General features: G+C 37.0%; 1 protein-coding gene across 1 annotated transcript in view; it reads left to right on the top strand.

Moving 5' to 3' along the window:
• The window catches only part of LOC107678495 (transmembrane protein 150A-like), a 35,343-nt gene that overhangs the window by 4,698 nt on the left and 7,414 nt on the right, over positions 1-23,231 (top strand). Inside the window, exons 2-4 of the mRNA XM_016473775.1 lie at positions 6,730-6,764; positions 6,859-6,969; positions 12,843-12,970. Coding sequence (XP_016329261.1) covers positions 6,730-6,764; positions 6,859-6,969; positions 12,843-12,970 — 274 coding nt within the window. The remainder of the gene's footprint in view (positions 1-6,729; positions 6,765-6,858; positions 6,970-12,842; positions 12,971-23,231) is intronic.

Below are 23,231 nucleotides of genomic sequence, written 5' to 3'. Positions count from 1 at the left end.
ATAGGCTTTATAGACAGATAAGTTGAGAGTGACTCTTGAAGGACCAGCACCACATCCTCTTGTACCACTGTTTAAAGAACACTGTAAAAATTTCAAGCCGTTTCAACTAATTATTTTTTAGTAACAATTTCCACAGAAATTTTACGTGCGCAACCTTTACTGAAAGTTTTATAGTCCATTCAACTAAAATTATTTAATTGGTCAAACATTTAGAAAACTACAACTTAATGCTTAATGTAATACAGCTTAGACTTAATGTAATATGTCCTCTCAACTAAGCCCAAGCCATAAAATTAGCTCAACTTCAATATTTTTGCCCTTACAACATTTTGTTAATTTCATTTTTTACAGTGAATTTATCTTCCAGAATCTGGCAGTAAGTTTTGGGAGATAATTTTTAGTCCATCTCGAGATTTTATCTGTAGAAGATAACCTGCTTAATAATTATGCACACCTGAATATAAGGCATTTTTCACTTCCAGCCTTCATGAACAATAATATATAGATTATAAGTGATTAAATACAAGATTAATAGTAGTTATTAAGATTGATGTTGTTTGGAATTGGTAAAATGTGCTTGGAAAAAAATATAATCAGAATATCAACTTGCATAATAATTATGCATGCACTGTATTTCCCCTCTTCCGCTGTCATTAGCAATGCAAGGAATGTTGTGATTGGTTGTCAAGGCAGCCAATCAGAATTTAGCAGCCTCGGTCTCTGATTGGCTGGAATTATGGCACATTGTAACGTTGGGTTGTGTTGAGCAAGCGAGCTGTTGGTATTTAGAGAGCACTGAGGGCGGGCATCAAGGGAGCAAGCTAGTGAAACTTTGCACGCGCAAAAGCGAAGGTCTGCACACATCCAAAATTTTATTTTAAATGCAAAATTGATTTTAGTGCGAAAATATACTCAAATATGCTCAAAATACTTTTTTCTTTGGGAAACGAACATTTTCTCCACAAAACTCAGATCGCGCACGTGCAAAATGCACTTTTGTGCGCTCAAACTATGATCTTTCGTGTGCAGAATTGTGGCAGAGATCTAACCCTATAAGCAGATGGGCTGGGGTATCTGAGCGGGAGCAGGGTTACTCTGTAACCAGACTGTGTTTTCTGAGGAAGGCCTGTGTGCCTCTCTGTGATGTTCAGAGTGACCTGGTAACAGGCTGCGTGATTATTCACAACACCGGCCATGGCAGATGGCATAATGTTTGTTTACCAAATGTAATTCCTCTCAGCGTAGTGCTAAGTGTAGTGCAAGGCTCAGGTGATCTGTCTCTTGTGGACAGACACACACACACACACATTTACTTGAGATGAAAACAAACCTAATTGCTGCTTAGCCCACTCCTGACCCTGCGTGCTGTCAGATGCAGTTACGCTGGACAAATGCAAATGTGTTTGTGGCTGGGTGATATGGCCAAAAAAATAATATCTCTGTATTTTTTGGCTGAAATGCAATTTCTATTTAATTTCTATACATTTTCCATAAATATATACATAAACATCCTGCCCAATGTTGTCCAATGGAACAACGTTTATATTGAAAGCAATGAAAACAAATATAGTGAAAGTAGGCTATGCTATCCATTATGTGCAATAAAGGAGCTATCACATTACATAAATCACATTAGAATCTAACATTGTAACATTACAATCTAAAAACAAAAATAAAGCTTTTTCAAGCAGAAGTTCAGTTCATTAAACTAAAAACGAAAGTAAATGAACACAAGAGCACAGATTAATTGCATTATATTTTGATTACCCCATTACTGCTATCTGCTAGGGCTGGGTTTTGACACAAATTTCACGATTCGATTTGATTCTCATTCACAAGCTTGCGATTCAATTCGATTACCAATTCGATTCGATTCAATATCGATTATTTTGGATACATATCAGGTACAGTACATGCCAAATTTTCTCAAGGAAAAACAAAATCTCTCAACTAATGCTGTAAAATATACATGAGAGTCAGTTGGTACTACATTATAACATTGAAGGTTAAAATTGACTGATTTGTGCTGTACAACTGCTTAAATTGCACTTAATTCAGTTTTTATAATAATTAAGTTACAATTACTTCAGTTATTTTTTTTTAAATATACACATTTAAATAGTGGCTGTCATAAAAACTTGGACAGATTTATTCAAACATAAATAAAGCATTAAAGAACGGTAAAAAAAATGATAATGAATGTTATATGGTGCATATATTTAGCTAAATGGTCCTCTCTAGAGTTTATTTTTCTGGCTGACTAACGAGTTTATGGTCACCAAATATGCTTTCTGAGGTAAATGTGATGTTACATGAATTGTTTACAAGCTGTTATATTGACGTTTTTGCGCAGCTGAAACACTGATTGAGCGTTTAGATGAGACAGGATACTGATTGTAAAGTTGTACTCTTTCTTTTAACTTGCCTTCGGATGTTTTGTCACATTTATTTTGTGCTGAAACTGGTATTAATGTGGAGGAGATGATCAGTTAACGTGCGCTATGCGCTGCTGCATCTGTTGATCTGAGGCACTACAGCGATCTGTCACTCCACATTAAACAGCGCCAAAACGGCATTTATTGTTTGAATACTACAATACAATGGACATAAATTTAAATCTGAGACTTTGTTTCATATTTAAAAGTACCAAAGCACAATGCTTATTGCGATTTATTGGGTGGGAGGTGCGCTTCAATGTTCCGTCCATTAACTGAAAACAGGCTAGAATAATCGATTCTTGGGATTTAAGAATTGGTATCTTTTCGTAAAAATGAGAATTGATTAAAATCGAGATATCGATATTTTTACCCAGCACTACTATCTGCTATCATAAAATACACTTACTTGTAGGTTTAAAATTCTACATATGACACAATTATTGAGCTCTATGCTCCATCTGTTTGGCGTGCATGCGCGCAGTGGCACTTGTTCACTGAAGTCTGTGAAGTTTAGAGGAGAATCGCACGCAGAAGGCTCCTGACAGCAAAACAGAAATATTTCCATGACTTTCTAACATTTACAGATGGAGAATATACCTGTGAAAAGTTAATTGAGGAAAACAGCACATCTCAAACGCATTAAACAGAGCAACCCAGATAGCAAACGTACGTCTGCAAGATGTCTGCTAAAGATCGCTCTGGAAAGCATCTGCTGTGTACAAACATCTGATAGACGTCTTTAAGATGTCAGTTTTACATACATTCTAAATCATAAACATCTTAAAGACATTTTCTAAACGTCTATTTGACATCTAATAGGAAATGTCATATAGACGTATTGCAGATGAGCAAATATACATCTTGCAGATGTAAAGGCAGACGTCAAATAGACATCTCCGTGATATATGTGTGCTATCAGGGAAGTAGCCTGTTTGTCAGCAGCACAAGAGTCTGGCAGAGCATCTGACAGGGCAACCGCTTTAAACTATACGTGTTAACTAGTATATCTTGCAAGTTATTTTAAAGTCCTTAATATAAAGCATGTCTCATGTTTAGGACAAATTGGATTATGCGCTTCCCCCGCAGCAGCTCACTCTGCGTCTTCTGCTATTATTCAGATGTGCTCAAATCAAACTGCTGAGTATTGATATAAATGGTACTGCCTCACACAATATTGCATATTAAAAATATATCGATACATCATACAAAAACGGTTGCGTACTGTGTAGGAGCAAGGAACACAGAGATGTAGGAGTAGCAGGAATAACAGTCTTTAATGAACAAACCAAAGGGTAACACAAGGCAGGCAGGAGACACACGTAGCACCAATAGACGTATAACAGTGGACCAAGGAACCATAGAACAGACAACACTTTAAATACTAAACTAAACAAGGGTAATAGACGATACACACCTGAATCAAATGAACACAATCAAACAAGGGACTGTTTTTTCCTTTCTCTTTTCCTACTCCCAGAGCATATAGGCATTTCAGTGTTTGTCTTCAATGGTATTATTTGATAATTAGTTAACACTCTGGGACTGTTCGTTTAGGGGTCACACTTGGCTCCTTCGCGGTCAAAAGTGAGCATTGAAATGTAACTTTTTTTTTTCAGGAAAATCAGTGTAATACATTTTTGTTTAATAATATTTTTTTATTATTATTTAGAATTTTGAGGGGATTTTATGATGGCCGGGAGGAAAAGGTCGGTTAATACAGCTTGACTCTGAAACTAAGCGCTCCTTAGATATTCTTATGGAAAATTAAATGTAGCTTTATATATCTTGCAAATAACATCAGAATAAAATGCATAAAGCGCATAAAAAAGTCAGAAATGAAGATGAACCTAACATACTCTAGTGTTTTTTCATCTTTATCACAGACCCGTTGTTTTTCGCAGTCATTTACTACTGTATATAGATTTACAGTCGAAATCTGATTGGTTAAAGCAATGGTTTCATTGCCATTTATTTCAAACTACAGACACCCGCACTGTTGATTCTGAAGGCCTCGAGGAAGATTTCTTTGACCCTGGCAGCACATGATTGTTGAAATATGATTTGACAAAAGCTCTAATATAAAAATACACTACTGGAAGCAGCGCAACCAAGAGAAAAACTATGAAATGAAGAGAATAGACTATTGGAAATAATTAAATACACATTCATGAAAAATATATTCAAATGAAGTCATTGATTCTGATATTGTTTAGGCCAGCAGAGAAGGCTTTGCTGGCCCTGATGGCCCATGGTGTGTGTGTGTGTGTGTGTGTGTGGTGTGTGTTTGTGTGACGTGTGTGTTTGTGTGAGGGTTTATTTTGACTGCTACCCACCATAGTCTGCGGTTCTCAGCCCAGAGGTGCTCTAAAGTGGGTGAAATGTCAGATCAACAGACAATCACACTTGGAACAGCACACACATTTCCAGCTTATCATTATAGAGCTGAACACCTCAGTGATTTATTAATAGAAAGCATAGCTATATTTAATTAAGTAGAGGCTCCTTTGGCAGGAACTTATTACATGGTTTTGGAAAGCTGAGTTTGGTTCAGATAATTTTTATTAGGAGAACATGGCATTTGGTCTTACAGTTAATTTACAGTTATGTCATGGCCAAAACACTTACTTTCTAATATGTAACAAAATAATTTTTTGAATACAATGGCAAGTTGTAGACAAGTTGAATGTGATTTTCAATGAATAATGATTAAATTTTAGTGTGTCCCTCATCCATCATATGGTTTCAAAAGTCAAATGTATCACTTTTAATGAGACTATTATGGTGCTTTTTTGTCATTTTTTAAATCTTAAAAACTGTTGTCACTATAAAAGTGTTTGTTTGGAAAAGACAGGAATATGCAATCTACCTTCAGAGGAAAGAAAGCCATACAGGTTTAGAAACCCATGAGGGTGATTAAATGATGACAGAATTTACATTTTTGAATGTAGTATCCCTTTAAGGCAAAGAATCCAATGAGCTACGTAGTACGTAGCCTGTCATTCTCAACAATTTTCGGCTGATTGGCTGTAAATTTAGGTTTGTTTACTCCATTTATTTGCAGCTGCATCTCCTTTTATAGGCTTCATACCACAGTGATATGTTATATAAAGCTGAAATGGCCTTCAGGAATGATTACCTGTGTTTATAAGGAAGATTTCCTTTCATGGTGAAATGCTTACTCAGTTTTTCTTTGGTGAAGGCCCTATCTTTGCTTATCTTTTGTCATTTCCCATACAGAGTGACTGTGTGAGAAAAGCTAAGGGTCCTCAAGCCCTCTTCTAGCTCCATCCCCATAACCCACAGCTGCCAGTAGGCCTGTCGCGATAATTAAATAACCGTCTAATCGCGATTATTTGATCTAACCGTGGTTGTTTCAGACAACCGTGATTATTGTGCTTTTTATACGAGACAAGGGGGAGTCATACACCAAAAGAAACAGAAGAGCACCAGTTTGCTTTTCATGCACTGTATAGCCTGGGCTCCAGACTCATTCTTCCCACTGGTCGCTCTTTTGCAACTAACTTTCTCAGCTGGTCGCACGAGCACATGATTTGGTCGCAATATTTTTTTATTTTTTATTTTTTTGCACTACAACATTCAATGCATGCTGATGAACTTTTATCATAGTTTATAGTTATATGGAAACGAAAGTGGTTAACATTCAACCCGTTCTTTATCATCAGTAGTATTATTTGTGATTTGAATTTTGTGAAGTTTCTCTTTTGCTGTGTTAAGCCGCGGGCTTCGGATGCTTTCACTTTCGAATTCGCGATCTTGTTGTCACTGTTTTGCTTAAATACATCTACACACCTTTCATTTTTTAAAGACTAAAACAAAAGATGGCCTTATTGTTATTCTTAATTAAAAAGCACAACAATAATAAATCAGTAAGATACAATGACAAACTAGCTTACATGAGTATTTAGTGGATTGCGTTTAACAAAGGGTTTAAAAGAGTGACCATTAGTTCCACAAACACAGTATTGATATTCTGTAGTGGTGTAGAAAAAAAGTAGCGCTGGTGTTGGATCGGTATTGGCCAATTCTTAGAATTTGGAATACTCTATGTAATCTTACACTGCAAAATAATAACTCCAAAAGATTAAAAGATAACATCATAATTATTTGCTGAACCCTTAAATTAATCAATTATATAATGAAAGCCATAAAAACAGACAATTAATCGTGATAATCGGCATAATCGCCAAAGCCCTAAAACAGACATTTAATCGCAATAACCGTGACTATTTTTAGACAATTAATTGTCAGCCAAATTTCATAATCGTGACAGCCCTAGCTGCCAGTGTGCTCCCAAGAGCCAAACAGGCCTGTTTTAGTCAGCTGCCAATGGGAGTTCATCCCTCAGGACTCTTTGCTTTGGAATGTGCATCTATGTATGTGTGTTTATTCATGTGGTGAGAACCCTGGGCATCTAACCTCTGCTCTGATGTTCTGATCTGCAGTAAATGCGGCACACTTCCTCCAGAGAGCTGCTTCTTCAGCCTCATCTGCAGCACCGGATCCTTTATGGGTGAGTTTACAATGCACATCTCCCACTTACACTACAGTTTAAAAGTTGGTAAGACATTCTAAAAGAAAGTAGTCTCTTATGCTCACCAAGGCTGCATTTATTTAATCAAAAATAGAGTAAAAACTGTAATATTGTGAAATTTCATTGAAATTTAAAATAGCTGTTTTCTATTTGAATATATGCTGAATTTTCAGCATCATTACTCCAGTCTTCAGTGTCACATGATCCTTCAGAAATCATTCTAATATGTTGATTTACTGCTCAAGAAACATTTCTTATTATTATCAATGTTGAAAACAGTTGTGCTGCTTAATATTTTTACTCTATGAAAAATACTATTTTTCAGGATTCTTTTATGAATAGAAAGTTCGAAAGAACAGCTTTTATTTGAGATGGATTTTGTAACATCATAAATGTCGCTTTTGATCAGTTTAATGCATCCTTAATTCAGAATAAAGGTATTATTTTCTTTAAAAAAAAAAAAATTATTGGCCAAACTTTTGAACAGCAGTGTACATTCTATTAATTTTAGTTTGTATTTGCATTTAATTTCACATAGTGGCTATATGAAATCCTTAGCCTCAAAAAAAAATCACATTCATCTATCTGTAAACAGACAGCGCCACTCTAAAACTTGCTGTGTTGTGCTAATTAGGATGCTCAAAAAAAAAATCTGTGTCAGATCAGTGTTTACACTTTTTGGGGAAATCAACCTGCAGATAGCTTACAGATTTATCTGCATGTTAAGCTGGCATAGGAGAAAGTATTTTAAAATGTGCAGATTGCATACTTCACCTTTAAGCGTGTACTTCCTTTTTCCTCATTTACAGCATTTCAACTTTATTTTGATTTTGGAATTTCAGATCAATCTGTAGTTCACTCTGTAAATGATTCCCATCTGTAGCACAATGATTCACTGTCTGGGCAGCAATCAGCTCAGGAAACCACAGGCTTAGTGTGTTTGCGTTTGTGTAATATCACCACGAACTATACAAGGCCAACTATCTTCAACATTACACATGTGTTTATGTTCACTCATGTCAGATTTTTAGGGGAAGACATTATCATCTAAACGCAGACAATACACACTGCTCATTCTCTAAACTTGCCCGGAAAAGCAGTTGTTTACATGTAACTTTGATATTTCACAACTCAAAAAAAGCTGAGTGGGTATGTGCGTTCAAGCATTTATAAAACTGAGCGGTCGATGCAGTCACTGCACATTACCAAACACTGTCATCAGACACCAAGTGAGTTGCTGTTCAGGAAGGATGAATCATCTTCAGAAATGATCTGAATTGAATTTGAATCACATCACAGCAAAAACAATGACCAGAGGGCAAGCAGATAAACAAGGACCGAAATCCCCTTTAAATAAAAATGTTAATAGCTAACATTTAGATATTTGAGCTATATCGGATTACAAAACATCTTATTTTTTAAGACTTGTTCTTTTTTAAGACTTGTTCATGGTGTTCCCTGGACATAAATTCAGCTGTATTCTGTGTGAGCAGAGCTATACTTCATGCAGATGCTGTCGGTTACAGTCGAGTGCAAACTATACAGCAGGTCTGTCAGAGGAGAGACTTGTAAAGAATCATTGGTTCAGTGTGACCTCTGACCTGAGCGTCTGGGCCTGGTGGCAGTGTTCATGCTGAGAGCTGAAGGGCTGTATTGTTGTGTTCAATCCCACACCCAGTGTAACGATAAGTGAGAGTGTTCTCCTGCTGGGAGATTCGGGCTCTGCCTGTTTGCACAAGGAAATTACTTTTGTTCATCCAACAATACAAGATACTTGAATTTTGAATAGTTTTTGAAAGTGTGTTTTATATAACACGACTATCGAACCTCCTTGAATGCTACGTGATTGATTGCATCACCGTTCCAGGACAATAGGATATTAATGCCGTTGTTTACATTAAAAAGTTTATAAAACACCACGATAAAAAGGCATGCTGAACATTCGATCAAGGGTGACCAGCGGTGACTGCATTGTTTTCTTGTGGCTTATATAATGCTCCATGTTCCCAAATCTGAGCTTTCAAGAACTCTTTTTGATGTCAGCATGCACTAGAGGAAACATCTCTCAGCACTGTAGCGCTCTAACAGATGGGAAACAGGGTGGAGAGAGTTCGCAGCAGGAACTGACCAAAGTTAGTTCAGGCTCCCGAAGACCTTGTGACAGGGCTGTTGTTTAATTTTATCTCCTGTTTTTTGTTCTCTTGAGGGAATGCTGCACCAAGGTGAAAACCCATGATCCATAAATACACAGGTGTCATCTCGCTAATGTGTTTGGGCTACAGTATTTCTGCCACATTTCACCCCTTACAAACTGAAACCTTCTCGGAGCAGAGATACACAGAAATTAGAGGAGATTACGTGACTGAGATTCTGTATGTGAGCTGATTTAGCTGATCTAGATGAATATTAGATGAATAACTTAAAAACCAAAGATTTGAAACATTCCTTTGCAACTAACTGAAATAAAATAACTTTAAGTTGAAGTCCTGAAATTACTAAAATTACAAAATGAACTGAAATTGATAATTAAAAATAAAATAAATTAAACAGAAATAAATAGAATAATAAATAGAAGCAACTAAAAAACAAACAAAACTAATGAAAATGACAAAAGCACATAATGAAGTTACTAAAATTTAAACTAAAATTAAAACCTAAAAATATAAAAATAAAATTTGAAATATTCAGACATACTATTAAAGTATATACTAAATTATTCTAGAATTACACTGATTGGAATAACAGGAAGAGGAAATTGTATTGATTTGAAATGCAAAGAAATTAACTCAAAGTTCAGTCTGTTTGCAAATCTTCAAACTTCAAGGCTTTTTTTTGGGCAAAAAGTCTTTGTCAAGCCAACATTCAAAGTTTGGCTTTACAAACCTTTATAAAATATTTATACAACTGTTTATTAAATTAATTTAAAATCTACTTTCTTTTATTTCAAATTCGAATTTCAATTCTGCATCCTTCAATTCAAATTCAATTCAGCTCTAAATAATGCACAACCGTAGTTTGCAAGCGTCCTGTCTGGCATTCCTAGGGGTCTCTCACCCTGTCATGTTGACGCCAGACCAATGACACGCTCAAGGCGTATTACTTGCCTTGACTTTTCAGAATCTGAAATACCTAGCTCAAGAGAGGTACATTTTCAGGCTAAACATTGCCATTAATATAAAGTGAGTTTGATTGGAGTTAAACATAGCTTTGTTTGTCTGTGAAGTGTGGTGTAGTTACTCAGCAGATATAATAATTGCCCATGTCCATTGGGAACCATGTGTTTGTGGAGGCCCCTGCCTTGCGCCCTACGGAACGTATTTCCAGAAAACAGTGCTTCCAAACACACCTACACACAACCATGTACACAGACAGGCAGTTGGAAAGACCTTGACCTTTTTTGACCTTTTTGTTACACCCATTTAGAAGAATGGGATTCTGGGGTTGTCCAGAGCACAAGAAGATAAAGTTTAAAGTTAGTCAGCGGATCAGATATATTTAGCCATTTGCAGATTGCTGTCTGTGCTAAATTCCCATTGTTCCTGTACCTGTATCCACTGAGGGCCCATTCATGAGGGAAATGTCAACAGTAGATGCTTGGGAAGGAAGACTGCAGCTGACAGTGTAGTCTAATGCAGTAAACAACCATTACGCGCCACAATTTCTGTTGCTGTTGTGCCATTTCAGCTGGATTTTATTAAACAGAGTTAATTTCCTTCGCCTGCAGACATGTTGTTTGTTTTTCCATGCTTGTCACTTGCTGTATTGAACACCATGCTGTATCGAACATCGTAGTTACTAGTTACAAATTAGTTACTACTGCAAAAGTTACATATAGCCTCTTATATGTAGAATGCTGAAAATACCAGCATAGAAGATCACCTGCATATGTTTTGTTTTGGATGCTGGTCCTCAATGAGCTCTTGATCTAGCTTAATCAGCAAGACTTTCTTGATCATCCAGCTTCACCATGCTGGTTGACTTGCATCATACTGCTTAGAAACATGACTATAGTGGTCCGTAAGCAAGACCAGCACTAACTAGCATGTAAATTCATGCTGGTCCTTCCTGCAGTGTTTCAGTACTATAAGTAATCGTGTCATGACAGCTTTAATGTTGACTAGGAGTATTCTGGGAGGTGGACTGGGCTGAGAAAGGAGGGGTGGTTTATTGTCTGTCCCCCCCCCCCCTCACCATGAAGCCCCTCTTTTATCCACTCTCTCCTCATCTTTCCACATTGCCAGCCTTTAAATTTTTCAGGAAAACAATGAGTATTTTCTTGTCCAAAGAATACTGGAAATAATGTTTTGTCAGAGTGAGTCTGACTCGGCGAGTCTGAGGCCAGCTGTTTTGGAAATGAGTAAAGATACTATCTTTCTTATGTCTCATTTGTTAGGTCACACTAACCTAGTAAGATGACATACTGTATGCCATCTTATTTGTACAAACAACTGATAAAACAACCTAAGGAGAGCAAATTAACTTTGTTCCTGTACTTCAAATTATAGCTTAAGCTGGATTTTAAAAGCAATATTTTGTTGTTTTTAAGAAATTCATGGTTTCATTCAGGTAAGATGCATTAAATTTATCAAAAGTGATAATAAAGACTTTTATAATGTTACAAAAGATTTCTTGAGAAATATTTCATAAGCAGCAAATCAGCATGTTAGAGTGATTTCTGAAGGATCATGTGACACTGATGTTGTACTGTAAGGAATTGAACTCATTAATTCTATAAGGGAATTAATCATTAATTTTATTTCTAGTCCTGTTCGCGATAGAAATCCCTACACTGAAGACTGGAGTAATGATTCTGAAAATTCAGCTTTGCCATCACAGGAATAAATTACATTTTAAAATATTTAAATAGAAAAGTTATTTGAAATTGTAATAATATTTTACAATTTTACAGTTTTTACTGTATTTTTCATCAAATAAATGCAGCCTTGGTGAGCATAGGAGACTTCTTTTAAAAAATGTATGAAAAAAAGTAAAAGTTATATTATTATAAAATAAATAGGCTATATAAGCTTCAACATCCCTGTGACACTAAAGAGGACAAGTGGTTTGGAGAATGGATTGATATAGGCTTATATATTTTTGGCATTATGATAACGGGACTATTTAGCTGTTTCTGTGCATATTTAAAAAAAAAAACACTGTTGGTCTCTGTGTCGCTTAAGATGAGTGAACCAGTCTCTCTGTGAAACTGTGCCTGTCACATATACATTAAGATGCTTCACTGTTTGGCTTGCACTAGTGGCTTATGGAATGAATATTTTACGTATGTGTCACTACTTAGACTTCTGAAGGAAAATAAATTAGATATGCCTCATAGATATCATCCTACATGTACGTAAGTGGAAGATTTCCCAATGAGAAGTTTAAGTCATTAGAAGATGAGGGCAAGTCAAAACAGATTTTTCCAATTGTTTTGGATCGCATGCATCACTAACTCTCATGTTTCTTATTGAGTATTACTTTTGGACCCTGTTTATACTGCTAACATTGTATACCTTAAATGAACTTTGGTTAACAGTGTCTGCCAAATATGAACGTAAATATGAACTCATATTTTAGAAATCTTGAATGTTGCAAAACTGCAAAATGTTGTTGTAACATTTGACAGGGCATGTCTTAGTGACTGTTGCAGACTATCCAGATGGTTGACACAAACGGTTTTGTATTTAAAGACCACATTGTTGAAGGCTGCTAGGCTTTTCATTAGGAATTGATATATATATATATATACTCACACACACATATTCAGTGTCTTTTAAATTTGTGCTTTTTGCAAATTTAATTGTGGTGTTTCTTTATAAAATAACATCTTTTTTTTTTCTTCCTACTCTCAGTAATGGTGATTGTGTTGCTGCGCTATGCCCATGTGATAGAGAAGCACCAGAACTGCGTGTTAAACACAGCAAGTCTCTCCACCGGCTGGATCTGTGCTGCAGGACTCATCATGGTCGGCAACTTCCAGGTACAGCTTACATAAACCTTACTTACTTGTGTCCAAAAAATGCTCCACATCAGCACAGGAAGTTTTCTTTAGGGTCTTCAAGTTGAACATTTGACAGCAGAAGAGGAAGCACACTCTTATAGGCTTTCTGGCTCTAATGCACAGTGGCTTCCTGTAGAAACACTGGTATTAGCATGTATGTATGTATGTATGTATGTATAATATGTTTTTTGAGGCTAAAAAAGGCTTAAAAAAATAGTCATTAAATTGATAGTTTAGCAAATAAATATATTACATTATATTTTTATTTTTTTTATATTTTTTAGCCTCAAAATACTTTAAGATATTGGAAAAACACAAATTCAGTCCAGTGTGTCAAAATCTTTGGCTCCCTGGTCTTTGTGCATGCTTATGTTTGTGTTTGCAAGTGTACCTTAGCATGCAGTTGTGTGCATGTGTATATATCAGCATTTGGGTTAGATTTTTCTGTTAAATATTTCTTGAGAATACCTCTGTCATCCGTGAGTTATACTTTACTCCCGTTCTACCCTGGATCCTCCTCCAGAGCGTTTAGATGAACTATAAATGCCAGACTCTATAAAGCCCCTCATGCAGAGCCACATGCCCCTCTGAGTCCTGTGAAACCAACATCCTTTACCTTTATTCATGAATCGATGTTAGCCCTTGGCGACAGCGTTTTTGCAGGTTGAAATGTTTGGACGTTTGGCCGAGTGCCTAGATCGCTAGTGATGTGGGGAGGTCGGCCAACGGGGGCATCGCAGGTTTTTATGGGCCGGTTGCCATAGAGACAGAATGGGGGAGGCAAACCTTTCTCCTGATAATATAAGCACCCACGTCTTATCTATGTACCCCATCAAAAGCAATGCGTAACCTTATGTGTAGGAGCACAGGTTCAGACTTGTTTGTCCATTCCTCACTAAAGCAGGCTGTATTAACTTTCATAGTCAGGTGTTTAAAAAAGTCTTGAACCTTGAACCTTCAACCTTGCAACATAATTAACTTAATTCATCTTACCAGCAGTTTTGTTATTGGTTTAGAGTTATTTTGGTTCTGCTCCCCTGCATATTTGAAATGTTTTGAAATCAAGCAAAGCTACTCCCTTGCATTTCTTCAAGCGTAGTTTGCTAGCTGGCCATTGAAACATTTGTTTGTTGCCTCCTAAAATGGTTTGGGATGGACTGATTCGAATAGTTACTGTAGTTCATCAAAAAATTCTGTCTTCCTTTACTCACCCTCATGTTGAACCAAAACCATTCGTTCATTTTGGAACACAAATTACGATTTTTTTTGTGCATACAGAAGATCCATAAAGTCGCAAAGATTAAAGTCTCAAACCCAAAGAGATATTCTTTATAAAAGTGAACACTCATCCACGCCTTCCTAAAACGCCTCGTTCAAACTAGGGCTGTGTGATTTGGGGGAAAATATCAAATTGCGATTTGATTTGCGATTTTAAATTTGCAAAGTCAAGCTTCAGCTCAATATTGCCAATAATGTGCAGTACAGTATGGGTATCATTACCCTTCTGAAAAAAACAATAGAAACCATCACAGAAATTCTTATAGTTTCCATTAAACCATTACAAAATTCCTTTTTGTTTTGGGGATTATTCCAATAGGAATTACTGTTGTTCTATTGGTTGCCATCTGCCAGATTACATCCCACCAATAGAATCCATCAAATAGTCACCATTATAGTTGACATTAAAACCAAACAAATTCCCATTATAACCCTGAAATCCATTACATTTGTTATTGTGTTTTGGGAGGGGTTCTATATTTTTTTTTTCAGCAGGCAAGATTATAATGGTATAACTACTTTTACAGAATTAACTTAATTACTGAATTTCACAGAAATTCGACAGGTTGCGTGCGTGCGTCAAGCCTCATTCATACTGCCAGATGCGCTCGTGAAGACTTGCGGCTGGCAGTCATGCATATGCTCTGGAACAGAGTAATATCGCGTCCATATCGTAGGCTTTGCGATTAGGAAATCGCAATGTCTCAAATCGCGATTTCGATTCGATTTCGATTAATCGCACAGCCCTAGTTCAAACACGCCCCCACAAATCTACGTCACTGTGTGGTGGGGTTGCACGACTACTGATTTCTGCGAGTCGATTTCTTATTTAAAAAATACTCGAGTTACTCGACTACTCGTGGTTCATGCTGTAAATGAAAAGACATGTAATAGTTCTTATCAATAAACGTTTAGTAATTCATAGCCTAATGCAACAATTACATACGTTTTATTTTACGTTTAGTGATCATTTGGACACGACTGAATTAATTCAAGGCGCACATTTTCATTATGCAGAATTCTTTAAGCGAGTCTTTTTTTGAACTTCACTAAACAAATGTGCGTGTGCCACGCAAACCAGCAAAAGATAAAGAAGTAAACATGTAGGCCTAGTAGAAAATGTATCTGTATCTTAGATGATTATTAGCCTATACTATTGAGAGAGAGCTGGTTTGGTTTTTGAGAGACTGAGATGTGCAACGCGGCTGTTTGATTGGTGAGCGCGCGCGCTGTTTATTCCATTCATACGTGTATCATATCATAGCCTAAGGTTTAAATCATTGCCTTTTAAATATACACAAATAATAGAACGTGTATGATGTATTATTTTAGTTGATACATTCACTTCACACACTCATTATTGCGTGACTTTAGAGGTCTGTCGTCTGTGTATAATATTGCGCTGATCCCCTGGCTCACCTGTTATCTAGCAAACACCAGACTTTGCCAGCCTCAGCCGAATATTATTCCTTATTAGAATTATTCCTTATCCGTTATTCGTTTTTGAAGCCATTATCCATGCCATTCCGAATAAGGTATTCGGCTTCGGGCACACCCCTAATTATTACATTACATATTTTAATTTTACATGCAACATAGAGAAAGTCATAAAAAGTAACAGATACACGCAATATTGTAATCCTAAATTCACGTTGTATTTGCAAACTCTGTGCATGCATTATGTCACGTTGTACTTGCAAACTTAAGGTTAATGCATGCTCGAGTAGTCGATTCTTTCCGACAGCGCTGACTAGTGGTTGAAGTAGTCGATCACTCGACTACTCGACTAGTCTATGCAAGCCCTACTGTGTGGGAAGATTTGCATAACACCGCCCAAATGCATACTCAAAGAAAGAAGGCGTAACTTTTATTCTCGCTGTAGTATTGTTGCCGCTGGCACCATATCGTGGAGACGCTGTGTGTTTCATTGTGAAAGCCAAACTACTTTGTTTGGCCTTCCAAAAGGGGACACAACGAGAAATCAGTGGTTAAGTTTTATTTACAACACTGTTCCAGAACGGTACAAGTGTACAACCCAAATATTCGAGTGTGTGCAGCGCATTTTATGGAGGACAAAAAAAAGGCAGTCCTCTCCTGAAGTCCCTCCCTCCTCTGCTGTTTGTGTAATGAAAACATGTACGGAGCATTCCTGCCCACTGCCTGCCACATTGTGCTCCAGTCAGGCCTTCATTAAGACGAGCTGAAATGTAACAGGGATGCAGTTTGCCAAATAAAACTCCCTTGACTTCAGAGGAGTAAAAGCTGTTGCAGTGGATTGTGATGAAAATGTGTTAAAGACCTGCTGAAATCTAAATGAGATTTTTTTTGGCTTTTAGTGTTTGAGGTTATCTGTATGCTAGTGTGCTCTCTAATGTTGACTGAATTTAGCAGACACACACTAACGTTCAAATGTTAGGGGCCGGTAAATGTTTTAAAATGTTTTTTAAAGAAGTCTCTTATGCTTGGCAAGGCTGCATTTATTTGATCAAAAATACAGTAAAAACAGTAATACAGTATGTGGAAAATAATGTGTTTTTTGAACCTTAAACTGCGTACACATTGCATTACGCCAAATACACAAAATATATATATTTTTTGCAACGTTATATGACCCCTTTAACATGATCAAACTGCTCAAATTATATGGGTTTCTTCTTTATGAACTTTATAATGCATCAAAGTTTTGGTTGCATGGACTTTAAATAGATGAACAGAAATCTCTCAGGTTTTTTTTTTTATTTTTGCATTTGCATTTTGAGGATGAACGAAAAGTCTTATGGGTTTTGGAAATAAATGAGGTTGAGTAAATGATGACAGAATTTTCATTTTTTGGTGAACTAAACTTTAACCAGCTCAACCAACTTCACAAGAAAGATCATGATATCTGAACAGCATCTCCAGCATAAAAAATCATGGAAATTCATGCCGGTCTAACCCAGTCTTTACAGCAACGAAGATAGCTTTAATGCCTCACGTTAGGTCATTGTGATGATACAGGACCACCCGCGCTGTGTGGAGAGCAACAATGTGTATTGAGCAGAGAGATCCATGTTTGAGTTGCACATGTGAAGTCTGCAGTCCATTAGGTCACATTTGCCAGCCCTCTTTCCATTCCGCTCTGCTGTTTTCCTCCATCTGTAGTCTGAAGCTGGTCAAAAAAAAGGCAGTCCTCTCCTGAAGTCCCTCCCTCCTCTGCTGTTTGTGTAATGAAAACATGTACGAAAGCCCAGAACTGCTTTTCTGACTGATATGACACAAACAATGTTAACCATTTGTACATTCTCTAACATGCATATTTTAGATTCGCAATTAATTTAAAAGCCTCTGGTGTGTAAAAATAGTAAAAATAGTACAAAATTTTACAATTAATTTTACAGTTAATTTTTTACCCTAATAAAAGTTATAGGAGCATTAAATAGTTAATAAAGAAACTTCATTCTATTGCTTATTATATTAGCGCTTATGCTAACGATTAACTACTCTAATAACAGCGTTCATTTCAATCCAACATTCAAATTAAAATATTGAATAATATTCATAACAGAAGCGGTGTTTCCCACAGACTTGCACTATATTTGTGGCGGCATATATATGCAAATTCATTCTCTGCCAGCAGGAGGAGCTTGTAAAGCAGGAGAGATAGAGGTTTCCCCAGTAACGGCTGTAATCAAATAAGAGCTGCACTCACAAACGCTGCTCAGGCATTACAGGCAAGATGAAATGAAAATGACATCCATAATTTTCTGAAGAGAGTCGGTTTCCTTCAGAAATACAGTGATATAAAAACACCCGCACCGGGTTTCGACTTTGACACGTGCAGTGCTCATGTTTATTCAACGAAGTCAAAGCCTTTTGGAAAATCTATTTGTGGCGGTCCGTTTTGATATTGTGGTGGGCCACCACAAATAAATCAATGTATGGGAAAACACTGATCTAACTATTAAAAATTTAAATGAAACTTACCTGCTTGAACTCTTTCATTTGATCTGGGTGTCTTTAAAGTGTTTTGTTAGTTTGGTGTGTTTCCTCCTTTTGATGTCGCCACGTCTCAGTGCTTTTATGAAGAGAGCGCATCTGCGCACCTTTCGGATAGCGCATCAAGAACCGGGTTGACCGGGTACTCGGTACCACCAGTACTTAAAAAAACTTTGTACCGTAACGTTTTAATTTTTTTAGTACCGACTTGGTACAGAAGTGCCGGGTCTTTTGACAACACCAGATCAGATGCTCTCTAGTATCTCACTAGCAAATCATGGTTCATGGCTTTGATGTAACTGAAGTCTTTTATTTTATTTAAGGAACAAATCCTTTAAAATGTCCTGCTTCTAGTTTCAGTAGGAAATATGTCAACATAGGAAAGAACGCTGCTCTTGTAAAGCGACTTCATGGGGTCTTAAAAGTCATGAAATGGTATTCTTTACTTCCTTAATGTGAAATACTTCCAAGTGAATGGAATTTTTAACAAGAAAAATGTGTAGTATGGGACTTCATTCAATCCATCAGGAATTGATTCAGATGTTCTAATGGATCCAGGGGCTTGGAGGGACGAAGTTGAATGCCAAGATGGCCTGGTGACTTTGGCCAAAAAGGAGAATTGTTTTAGAGATTATCATAATTTGATGACATGTTTTAGAATAACGTGCACCAATGAATCATACACAATACATTAAAAAAGTAGTAAACTTTTTTAAGCTGACTTTAATTGCAGATAATTCAATTGTCTTGATTGCAGTTCAGTTTTGAACTGTTTTATAATGACAAATTTATAATTTGATTTGCATCAAGATTTTCAAATGTATATTTTGAAGATCTAGATGTACTTGTTCCATTCCTATCACCAACGTTCAATCCCAAAATAGGCATTTCTTGGAAAGAAAAATGGTTTGCTCCATCCTTCCTATTTTCTATGAAATGGAGAGAAGGTTACTGGAAACATGGATGAATGAGTCACGGCGTACCATGTGCTTTGTGTACGGAGTACAGAGCTTCCATGATCTGACAGGCGAGAGAGGCGGGAATGAGCACGTGGCCCGAACGCCACATCTGCATCTCATCAGCAGGCCTGCCTGCCCTTCTGGAGCGTTCCACCGCTGCGGTGTAGAACGACAAGGGCGCAGGCAGACTCTCATTATTATCAGGAAAATGGGAAGTCACGTTATGTAACTCTGGCTGTGCTGTTTCAGTATCCGAAATTTGATAGAACTTGATAGTCCTGATGGTTTTGGAATTCAAGTTTTGGTTTCAGAATGCTGTGGTGTGGTTCCACTGAACTAGATTGGGAATAACAAAGCTTCTTGGAGTGTGTCCTGTTTTGATTGGTACAGGTGTGCAGCCCCCCTGTTCCAGCAGACCTGTTTGAGCTTGCTGAAAGAGCTGCGCTACACTGCTACCTTGTGTTTCCTAATAAGCTAAAGCCCTATTCAAATTAGTCTAGTTTTTCTTACAAATTTTTGCAGATGTACTTTTAAGCTCATCCAAATCGAATAGTGTTTTTCTCACATAACCTTGGTGAAAATTACTGTGCAAATTATCTACAGTGTTTTGGCAGTTTTTCAAGGTTCTTCTGAGAAATCAAGTCCGTGATTTGTGGTGTATTATTTTTCCAGATCGCTTCCCCTTATTTATTTTGACCTTTGTTGAATTGTTAAACTAAAACAAAATTTTGTTTGTTGCGCTGCCTGGTACACCTGCCGACTTTCTGGGTAAAATAATACTTTATTTGACTCCTGTAGCCTATCAAATAGAAAAAAATGAACTGAATCAATAAGGAGATTCAATTCCCGCAATTTCCTCAGAAGATCCTCTCCTTAAAGTCTGCATTAACAGGAAATTCATCCTACCTGTTTTAAAAATGCATCTTATTGATCTTGTGAATGATTAATCCATGCATGTTTCATTTGTAAAAAAATAAAAAAAATAAATTGAGCTTACATGTCATAACTCGATCTTCCAGTGAAATAACAAGCTTCTCTTTAGTGACGTATGTCAGACTTCTCCAGTCATTTAGTAAACTCTGCCATTTCTTACAACTGACTGCAAGCTCACATTCAGATCTGCCTCCATCCAGTCAGCAACCGATGTACTGCACCAAGTCCCCTCCTACATTTTTACATTTTTTTAATAATCCATTTCCCTCTGATGTAGGGAACAATGTGGAATAAATGATTTATCGCTACCTACTTACAGTGGGTACGGAAAGTATTCAGACCCCCTTAAATTTTTCACTCTTTGTTATATTGCAGCCATTTGCTAAAATCATTTGTTAATTTTTTTTCCTCATTAATGTACACACAGCACCCCATATTGACAGAAAAACACAGAATCGTTGACATTTTTGCAGATTTATTAAAAAAGAAAAACTGAAATATCACATGGCAAATGGCTGCAATATAACAAAGAGTGAAAAATTTAAGGGGGTCTGAATACTTTCCGTACCCACTGTATATCGCAACTTTAACCCTGTTGTCACGGTCCTGTGTTCCCCTGCCTGATTCTCTTGTGTGTTTCCCCATGGACTTCATTACCCATAATCTTTCACATTCCCTCACCCGTCCCTTGTCATTAATTACCACCACCTGCTGCAGCCACTTTCCTTCAACACATAAAAGACCGTTCATTTCATTCCCTCACTGACTGGTCTCAAGGTTGCGCACCTACCTGTTGTGCCCTTTCTAGAGTACCCTTTTGGATTACTTTCATTCTCTGGGATGCTCTTGAATCTGGACTGTTGTGCTCCATCCATTCAGCTATTCTAAGGAAAGTAATTGACTATTACTCCAGTTCTGCACCTTTTTGAGACTGCTTGTGCCTGCACTCATCATTGGATGTTTTGGATGATTTATGGATTTGTAAATAAAGAGCACGTTCACTTACCTTCCTTGCCTCTCTCACTCCAGTTTGTGACACCTTTAAAGTCTGACACAAGAAAAAAATAGTCAGAAAAAGTGTTGTCTATTCAGACCACATGGCCACATCTTTTTATAATCCCAATCCCATCTGAATAATTAAGTGAAGGCCCTTTGAAACTGAGCGAGATGTGGAAAAGTGATGCGAATCGCAGACAAATGGTGAGCGCGAGTCAATTGATCGCTGCCTGCTAATTCACACCTGCACGCTCATTTATGTGTCTCGTATATGGCATTAAATTAAGATAAAGTTTGGTTCTACACCAGAAATGCAGATCTATAATGCCTACAAGAATACATCTTAAAATATAATTAGAGGTACAATTAGCATCAAGCTACACTTCAAAATCCACTTTAAACTATCATTGAGTGCTTGTAATAACTTGCGATTTTGATCTAAAGTGGATTTTGATTCTATAATAGGCAGACATGCACTCTTTGTATGTTTTATAATGGATTGAACACTACATCTGCTTATCATTTGTCATAAACATCCTTTATTGCTATAATAATACCATGAGCTGCATAAAAAACGTACAGAAAATGTTTTGTCATAATCACGTCTATTTGCTTTCATATTTCATGAATAGAAAAATGTTTCTCAATTTTTTTATATGCGTAAGGGCGGGAGATATGATAACATGATTGACAGATCTTGAGTGAATGCGCTCTGACTCATAACACTCGTGCATGTGGCAGAAAACGCACAGTGTTCCCTTCAGATCACATAATTCAGTGGAGAATGAATAGAAATGATATTCTGTAAGAACATGTGAGAATAAATCTGCTCTCAGATACCAATGATAACAAGAACTCAGCATTGCTCTCTTCCGGGATACTGTTTTTCGGTGTTTGTTTTGTTTTTGAAACAGTGCCACCAATCTCGCCTATTTGTGCAACAGCAGCTGCTCCAGGCGCATGATCTAAAGCTCAAATCTAATTGGATGGCCCGTTTCATCGCAGAGTGTCGGGGGAAAAATTCGACACACAGGTTGGAAAAAAATCCTTGCTTTTTCGCGCCTATTGTGAATGGCTCCATAGTGAACAATCGTTTTTGATTTAAGAGCGTCGTCATGCTGAACATGCACGCCAAATTTTCACGTTCAGTGTGAAAGGGCCTTGAGAGTTCCTGAGAACTACTAGAGGTCCTGTGAGCATGTGTGCATGTTTTATACATGAGTGTGAATGTTTGTTTATGTGCCTGCTTGTGTGGTCCCCTATAAACATTTAACTACAGCCAAACGCGTGTTTCTTGCTCAGAATTGGACTGGATGAATCATCCTAAATGAATGAAGCATGGGGCTCTTCCTGTGTTTGACTGTTTAAGTGTGTGTAGTTGTGTGTTCTGTGCATAGAGTGTCTCACTTGGTCTTGATCCTGATGGTCTGGCAGCTACTGGCTGCCAAAGCAAACTGTGAAGATCTTTTCTTCTGCATTCCCCGAGTGGAGGAAGGGGTCCCCGAAGGGATATGCATGGACATGATGAATAAAATACCTATTGCAAATTCCATTGCTTATTATTTGGCTACTCAATTTAACACAGTAATTAATGTGATTATTATTATTTTTTTTAAATAATGATGTGATAAAAAATGAATGCAATTAATTATTATTATTATATTTTTATTTAACATGGACGTCACAGTTACATTGGACAAACCATATGCACTTGCTTAAGTGTTTTAGCACACATGCTAATTTTCAACACCAGTCCATGGGAGGCTTTTCAGAAAGCAAAAAAAAAAACTGAACTCTTTTTTTTTTGGTGCCGTCAGAGCAATTCAAGCATGAAATACCACTCTTATGCTTTTGCAAAGTCTACTATTACTGCTACTACGGGCAACATGCCTTGCCAATCCACACTTACTGAAAGCACACAGCATAGAAAGAGTGGAGCTGTGCACACAGGTCCAGTTCATGTATTTGAAAAAAAGGAACCCAGCAGAACAAAAAGTTCAAAGTGGAGCTAACTTTTCACAGCATCTTAAAGACAAACTTGAGATGCTGAAAAAGGTATTATGCAATTTGAATAAGATTTGGATTTGACAGCCCTACTT

Source organism: Sinocyclocheilus anshuiensis, unplaced genomic scaffold, assembly GCF_001515605.1.
Source record: "Sinocyclocheilus anshuiensis isolate Anshui unplaced genomic scaffold, SAMN03320099.WGS_v1.1 scaffold536, whole genome shotgun sequence".
Lineage (NCBI taxonomy): Eukaryota > Metazoa > Chordata > Actinopteri > Cypriniformes > Cyprinidae > Sinocyclocheilus > Sinocyclocheilus anshuiensis.
The sequence above is the reverse complement of the archived record's forward strand: the minus strand, read 5'-3'. Positions and strand labels throughout refer to the sequence as shown.